The sequence below is a fragment of the Cucumis sativus genome, chromosome 4, assembly GCF_000004075.3.
Source record: "Cucumis sativus cultivar 9930 chromosome 4, Cucumber_9930_V3, whole genome shotgun sequence".
Lineage (NCBI taxonomy): Eukaryota > Viridiplantae > Streptophyta > Magnoliopsida > Cucurbitales > Cucurbitaceae > Cucumis > Cucumis sativus.
In genome coordinates this window covers 26,328,143-26,336,012 of record NC_026658.2, presented here as the reverse complement: position 1 = coordinate 26,336,012, position 7,870 = coordinate 26,328,143, and the positions used below count along the sequence as shown (strand labels likewise).

Below are 7,870 nucleotides of genomic sequence, written 5' to 3'. Positions count from 1 at the left end.
CAAAACTATTGCAAATCCATATAATTTATCGATGATAAACCAATTTTTATAACATGGTCTATTAGTGATAGACTCTATAATTGATAGAATTTGACAAATTCTACTATATTTGCAATTTTTTTAAAATGTTGCTATATACTTAATTATTTTGAATTTAATTGCTAAATTTGCAACTATCACTTCCTTATATTTGATTTTTTTTCAAAGGAAAATTGCAATCAATGACTATTTTAGCAATAATAATTAAGAATATAGCAACATTTTAAAAAAATTGCAAATATAGCAAAACTATCACTGATATACTTGTATCACTGATAAACTTCATATGGTATATCAGTGATAGACCAATATTTGCAGCATGATCTATCATATCATTGATAAAATTTTACTATATTTGTAAATTTTTTAAAATTGTGTTATACACTTTTATACATTTTTTAAAAGGATAATTGTAATGGATGACCATTTGAAAAATAATAATTAAGGATATAACAACATTTAAATTTTTTTGTAAATATAGCAAACCTATCGCTGATAAACGATCTATTGGTAATAGACCAATTTTTACGACATGATTTATCAGTGATAGATTTTGACAAATTTTGCTATATTTGTAATTTTTTTTAAATATTACTACATACTTAATTATTTTCAATTTAATTCCTAAATTTAGGACTATCCATTTTTAAAAAGGTGGGATCGACTTTTTGATAGATTTGGGCCGCGGTTTTGTGGATCTCTAGTCATAAGCGCAATCCACTCGGCCCATTTACCTAGGTGTATTTAGACAGAGAAACGAGAGGAGAGACGTTTGGGTGTTGAAGATTCGAAATTTGAAATTTGAAAGTTGTGGAGCGTAGTAGCATCTCAGACTCGGAGGGAGACCAGGTTGTTCGTCGTAGTAGCAACTCAGTTCGTCGTCACTCGTCAGTTAGAACTAGAGGTGAGGTGGTAGAGGAAAAGGCAACGCCTATGGAAGACGCTAGGATACAGGAATTGGACCCAGAAACTGAGTTCCTTTGCTCCAAGCGTAAGACTCAGAACGACTGGGAACTCTTCAAGGAGAACGTCAGACCTCTGAAGAGGGGTCGCAATATCAGCATCTTGAACAATGCCCTCAAATCGCACACCGATAATCATATCAAGAAATCCCTCCTTGAAAATCGAAGGTTTTCACCTCTGTCTCTCCTCAACTTCCACGGTACTCGTTCTCTCTTCTTTATCTGTTTTGCAATATTCTTTCAGGAAATTGATTGAGGCCATCGATGACTACAAAGGCGACGATCCCCTGCAGCCATGGCTCGAGTGAGTTCTCATTTCGAAAAAGACCGTTGATATATATTCATTTCATTCTGTTTCCTTTTTTTTTTTCGACTTACGATATACCGGTCCATGAACTGCTAACGTGTATATTGAACATATACCTCCCGAATTTCCTAACATTTGATTTACTGAACTAATTGTATCTTGCATCTCATTCTCGTTCGATCTATACATTCTGATTCCCATGCCATTTTTACAAACAAAACCTACTGGTTAAAGGTGTATTAAATGGGTTCAAGAAGCATATCCAGCTGGCGGTGATTTCTCTGGACTAGTTTTGATATACGAACAATGTGTGCGGACATTTTGGCATTCAGACCGCTACAAGGAAGATCTCCGTTATTTGAAAGTGTGGCTCGAATATGTGAGTCTGATTCCCCTTTTTAAATCATGTTCTATTATTGTTTCACAATTATATCAGAACTCGGGGTCTTTGATTCTTTGCTGATTGATAACTAACTGCTGCAGGCTGAAAATTGTTTCGATGCGGAAGTCATATTTAATTTTCTGCATGCGAATGCGATTGGGACTACACATTCTGCATATTACATATCGTATGCTCTGCATTTGGAATCTAAAGCTAAAACAAAGGCTGCAAATGACATTTTTAATCTTGGTATTTCAAGGTGAGTTTCGAGTTAGAACCTTGGCATTTCCTATTGAATTGGACCCCCTAACCAATAGCAAGTTAGCGTTTGTTTTGCTGATTGAGAAAAATGTGTTGTAAATTCTGGGTTCGCTGCTTCTTATTGCAAGTACGAACTGGAAGTGAAGCAAAAAGTGGGTTTTTATGCGTTGGTCTTGATACTGGGTTTGCCAACCATTTATTTTCATTTGATTCACACTTTTGTGTGGTTAATTTATGTGGAAGAAGAGAAATTTTTATCATTCTATGGTGGTCGGTAGATTTTCTTGTTTGGTTTGATCACAACATAATATATAAACAAGATAGAAGTTAGTTGTTTTCCCCTCATGCTTCAGCAATGGATATTTCCTTCCTTCTTTCCTTTCCCCTTCCAATGATGCAATGATGGATTTGATTCCAAAAAATCAATATTGATGAATTGCTCTACTTTTGTTTTGAGGTATATGTCTTTAGCTTATATTTCTTACATCATACAAATTGTAAACTCTTTATAATTTCTTTTTAAAATTCCATTGCCATGCATTTTTTGGTACAGTTGTAATTTAACTCTTTTGATGTGTAGGAACGCTCAGCCAATGGACAAATTGAAGGATGTTTATAGAATGTTTCTTACACGCTCAATGCAAAGACCAAAAGTAGCCGAAGTAAGCAAGTGTTTGTTTAGAATTTAGCTCAATTCACTTTACTAACCGAACTTACATGTTGGATCATTGATTCATTATAAAACTCAGACTTATTTAACTATTTCTATTTGGATAAAATGTAGTTCAAACATTTGACTATCCGGTGTACCTGTTTTATTTAGGAGTCGATGGAAAAGAGCCTGCCAGTTCGTAGCTTTGGAACTGTACTTTCCAATCCCGAGCACCGTACGTTCAATTGCTTTTATTTGCATTCTATAACTATCCACTTTCTTAGGCTTTCTTCCGTTGCAGGGCCTCATACAATGGGCAATTTCCAGCCGACCAGGAAAAACATGAAAGCAGAAAGGTGACCGCTCTTGCACCGAGAGATTTTAGTACAAACAGCAATAACATCAGAAGTTGCTTTGTTACTAATATTTAGTTTTTAGTTTTTTTTTTTTTTTGCTGGGGAGGGGGGGTCCTTTCATAATGTTGTTCACTTCTTATGGTTTCTCTCCTATTGACATTATTGCAACTCAACGATAGGCCATATCTAGCTCCACTTGATGTTTATGATGATTCAAAAGTCGTGAGTACTTCACACCTCGAGCTAGATGCGTCAAAGACACATTTGAATTCTTGGACAATACTAGGGAGTCGAAGGGAGAGAAATAAAGAAAACAACGCACTTCCTTCCAAATGGACTTCACACAAGGTCCGATGTCATCATGACACAGTTCTTTTATTACTATTGTTAGATTCGATACTTTTTAAGTTTATATGACCATCAACGTTTCTCTTATCAGATACCACAAAGGATTGGATCCAGGGTTGGGGGAGCGAGTACAAGTGCATCGTTAGAGGTGTTTGTAGATGAAGAATGTGAAGAGTAAGCTCATATTTTTTTTATTCACAGTTAGTTTAATCAAGAGCCAATAGTTCATTAACTTCACATCAACTCCTCTTATCATAGGCCGGCGCATAACTTGGAGCTCAATGAAGGTGGAAAATCGTCAACCACGCACCTTAGGCAGGTTGATGGACGCAATTATAAAAGGTGAGAAGTCGTTACCACAGCATGTCCAGTGCTCTCTTTTGCATGAGGATGATATACGATTTACAACCTTTTTTTTTAATATTCAATAAACAGGGAAACAGACTTGCTGAGGCAGAATCCATTGCGCAATTTCCCTTCTAACAGCTTCCGATGATCAAACAATTGTTCAGCTTTGTTTGTTGTAAATTGTAATATTCCAACTTGAATATCGTGTGTCGGTCCATTGCTGAGAAATCGTGTCCAAGTTCTCTTCGTTTTGAGTCTGTCAAAGCCAGCGTTCATTGTTTTAAAAAAATTTAAAACACAATTTGATTCATTGTTTAGTTGTTCTAGTTTTGGGTTTTGTGTTGTTTCTGAAAACAACCTTGCTTTCTTGGGAGTTGATTGGATATGACTTCCAATGCATCTTTAGTTGGAGTAATTCGAAGGAGGTTGCTTCCCTGTGGATGGTTGTTTTGCCTAGTTTCACCATATAACCAACTGTTTTAAAAGTGTTTAGTTCAAGTTTATGAATTGGATTGAGTTGGGCGTTGTGTTAGTAACTCAAATTTATTCGAACGAATATATCATGATGATCTTACCCCTATCTTACCTATGATTATGGTAAATGAATTGGAGACAATTACAAATACAACAAAATCTATAAGATAGATAAAGCAAGACAGTTGTGAATGGAGAACGTTTTTTGTTACAAAAACTTGATGTAAATGAGTGTCCTTTTGATGGCCTATGTGGCGTTTTGATTTTATAAATAAAAGTTTAGTTAGAAAAAAAAAAAAAGGAAGAAAAGACACGTCTTTAACTTTGGAAAATAATAGCAATGTAATAAATAAAATAAAATAAAGAAAATAACATGTCTGCTATGCGAGAACATAAGCAATACCTTTCCGGAGTCCTTGATTTACGAATTACGCATCTGGGATCCATTTCTCCAATTTAGGGTTTCTTTTCTCCTGGAAGCTCCAATTGAGCTTTCGCTTCCGTTTTCCCTTTTCATTTTTAATTTCAATTCCACTTCTTCTTCATCCAATTCATTTCAATCAGGTCGACTATTGTTGCTGAAATCTCTCTCATCTGATCTCAAATGGCTGAACACTTGGCCTCAATATTTGGCACCGAGAAGGACCGTGTCAACTGCCCTTTCTATTTCAAGATCGGCGCCTGCCGCCATGGAGATCGCTGCTCTCGCCTCCACAACCGCCCTACTATTTCCCCTACTCTTCTCCTATCCAACATGTACCAGCGCCCCGACATGATCACCCCGGGCGTTGATGCTCAGGGCCAGCCCATAGATCCCCGAAAGATTCAGGAACACTTCGAAGATTTCTACGAAGACATTTACGAGGAACTTGGCAAGTTCGGTGAGATCGAGAGCCTTAATGTCTGTGATAATCTCGCCGACCACATGATTGGAAATGTCTACGTTCAGTTTAGGGAGGAGGACCAGGCTGCCGCCGCACTCCAAGCCTTGCAAGGGCGGTTTTACTCAGGTCGACCCATTATCGCAGATTTTTCTCCCGTAACTGATTTCCGCGAAGCCACGTGCCGCCAGTACGAGGAGAATAATTGCAACCGAGGGGGATATTGCAATTTTATGCACGTAAAGATGATTGGGAAGGATTTGAGAAGGAAGCTGTTCGGTAGGTACCGGGGATATAGGGCGAGCCGGAGCAGGAGTAGAAGTTTGAGTCCGCGGAACCGGAAAGAGCACGATAGGCGTGAAAGGGATTACAGAGACCGTGACTATCGCGGAAACGGACGGAGCAAGGAGCGTCATGATAGGGATGGGGGAAGGAGAAGACAAGGTAGCCCCAGACGAAGCCGAAGCCGAAGCCCTGTCATTGTGAGAGAAGGTAGCGAAGAGCGACGTGCCCGTATTGAACAGTGGAACCGAGAAAGGGAGGAGAAGCAGTGACGTCTTCGTATTTTTTTTTCTTTCTATTTTGGTAATTGTTCTGCGCTCTCTCTGTCATTTAATTATGTACCTTACCCTTACTTACACCACATAATTCTGCCTGAATAGGAAGTAGAAATCTTTTCTAGACAAAGCCGTGGGTGTGATATCAAGTAGAGTAGCCTTTTTGGTTAACTTTCTAGTTGATATTGTCGGATATGATCTCTTAACTATTTCTATCTGCACTTCATCATCCATATGCTTTAACTTGTGCCTCATCTTACCCATTTAAAACCCATCATTTCCTATCCACTCTCCTGCTTGAGTTTCTGACCCAGGCAACAACAAGATGGGAAACTCATTGAGTGTGCTATGCAAATTGATGATTGTTGAATAAGGCATCTATCTGCGTATGGCCTTGTTACTTCTATATCTAACTATTCTATTTGTACAACTACGCTGACTTGAGGCATTGTGTTAGTTACTATAGTGAAAGAGTTTTAATAGTTTTTGTTTGGTGTGCAAACTATCTTAGGATAGTCATTATTATTCATGTTTGAGTTGCAAGATCATACACTGAAGCAAAGAGGGGGTTTGAAATAGTAATGTTATATTTAATTGTAGATTATAATAGTTAAAAATACCTATTACTGTAATTGGATCACTAAACATGGGTGGGTTGTAATAGCCCACCCATGAAGTTCAAGTTAGTAAGGTTGTACATGATAAATTGATTGGAGTATAGTGGAATTGAACAAATTATGGCCTTGGGTTTTCAAAGTACTAAATAACAAATTAAGGTGAGCATAACTACTCATCCGTTTGTTGTACTAAAAAAGAAATGGAGGAAACAGAACAGTGATGGCTTTGTGAATGAGGAAGAGGAAGATTGTTGTACTAAAAAAGAAATGGAGGAAACAGAACAGTGATGGCTTTGTGAATGAGGGAGAGGAAGATTGCCATGGCCATGGAAACACGAAACAATCCTTCACAAGTACCGTTGGGGAGTCTGGAGGGCTTAACTAACAAGGACTTGTTGAATGTGGATCTACCCAGTTCCCTGCGTGCAACAAGAGGCGGCATTGTCAATTTGTTTCTATTTTAATTTGATCTTTTTGCCAAGGAGCTTCTATTGATTTTAGTATTGACTTGAGTATGCCTAATACAGGTTGTTTATTAATTATTTGCTGCTTAGATCTGAATTTCTTTCTTGTGCTGGGTGGTTGTCTTGGCTTGGCTGCAGATTAACTAAGAATGTTCCTGTCCAAAATGTATTTTATTATTGGCATGCCAATAGATTTTCAGTGGACAGGGTTTTGTTGAAGTCTGAACTGAACTGAAGAGTTCAAATTTTTGACGAGGAAGCTTCAGGAGGAGTTAAATAGACACATTTTGTTAGTCTCCGTTTAATAGACCTCCTAAATTCTCAATTTTTATTCTTTAACTTTACTCGTCCACTTCCTTTTTATACTAAAGTCTGTATGATTTATTTACTAGCTTAGTATTGTTTTTACGTCTCATGTTTGTATTTTGAAGTTTCAACACCTAAGGTGTTTTGGTTTGTCGTCAGATCAGGTTTGCAAGGTCTAAATGTATGGACTTTTGTTATTACTTTTTTTTAGGAATTAATGTTCAATTCCGTGATAATTAATTATGTATCTTTCACTCTTATTTTTATTTTATTTCTTCTTGAGAAAAAAAATGTATTTCACTTTTATTATTGAAGAAAACATTTAAATTTAATATTTTCACATCATTATTATACATTATTAATCCATTGTTAAAAGTGATTTTTTTAAACATAGAAAAATGAGTAAATTTACCCACTCTTTTAATAATGTATTTTAAGCCGATTCACTTTTTTTCTTTCGGGAGAAGTCTTTAAACTTAACTGCTAATAGAATATTAGTTAATGTAAAATCATTATAATTTGTACTCGTCTCAACTTCCAAAATCATCGTTAATGATATTTTCCTTTTAACTTTACTTTTTGAGTAGCATAATTGAGAAGTGCAAAATTGGTCTTGTTCAAATTGGCAAGTTTTTAAAAAAACTGTACACGCATTTAATTGAAATTAAATTACTTGATCGGAATGGAACAAAAAGAATCTTTGGCTGAGGGTGAGGGTCCTTCAGCCTAGGTGTAAAGAAAGTTAAGACAGGTGGACAATAGGGTGCCAGTAAGCATCATTTTATTGGGTGAATGATGGAGTACGCAAAGTTAAGAATCCTACGTGTCATGCTCCAATTCTAAGCCACACACGTCACATGATCAGGCGTCAGATGAAAAGGACCACTGTAACGAATCTACACTCTCTGTACCCTAT

The 7,870-nt window shown here is 36.8% G+C and overlaps 2 protein-coding genes across 2 annotated transcripts; both read left to right on the top strand.

The window, feature by feature from the left end:
• Positions 1 to 795: 795 nt before the first annotated feature.
• LOC101209215 (mitotic spindle checkpoint protein BUBR1) lies at positions 796 to 4,197 on the top strand. Its single transcript, XM_004145518.2, has 11 exons — positions 796 to 1,169; positions 1,246 to 1,305; positions 1,543 to 1,687; positions 1,792 to 1,949; positions 2,532 to 2,613; positions 2,775 to 2,838; positions 2,905 to 2,959; positions 3,139 to 3,307; positions 3,399 to 3,481; positions 3,566 to 3,649; positions 3,743 to 4,197. The coding sequence occupies exons 1-11, from the start codon at positions 973 to 975 to the stop codon at positions 3,801 to 3,803; spliced, it is 1,158 nt and encodes a 385-aa protein (XP_004145566.1). The 5' UTR covers positions 796 to 972; the 3' UTR covers positions 3,804 to 4,197.
• A 306-nt stretch (positions 4,198 to 4,503) lies between these two features.
• LOC101208972 (splicing factor U2af small subunit B) lies at positions 4,504 to 6,737 on the top strand. The gene has a single exon (XM_004145517.3). The coding sequence runs from the start codon at positions 4,734 to 4,736 to the stop codon at positions 5,562 to 5,564; it is 831 nt and encodes a 276-aa protein (XP_004145565.1). The 5' UTR covers positions 4,504 to 4,733; the 3' UTR covers positions 5,565 to 6,737.
• Positions 6,738 to 7,870: the final 1,133 nt, after the last annotated feature.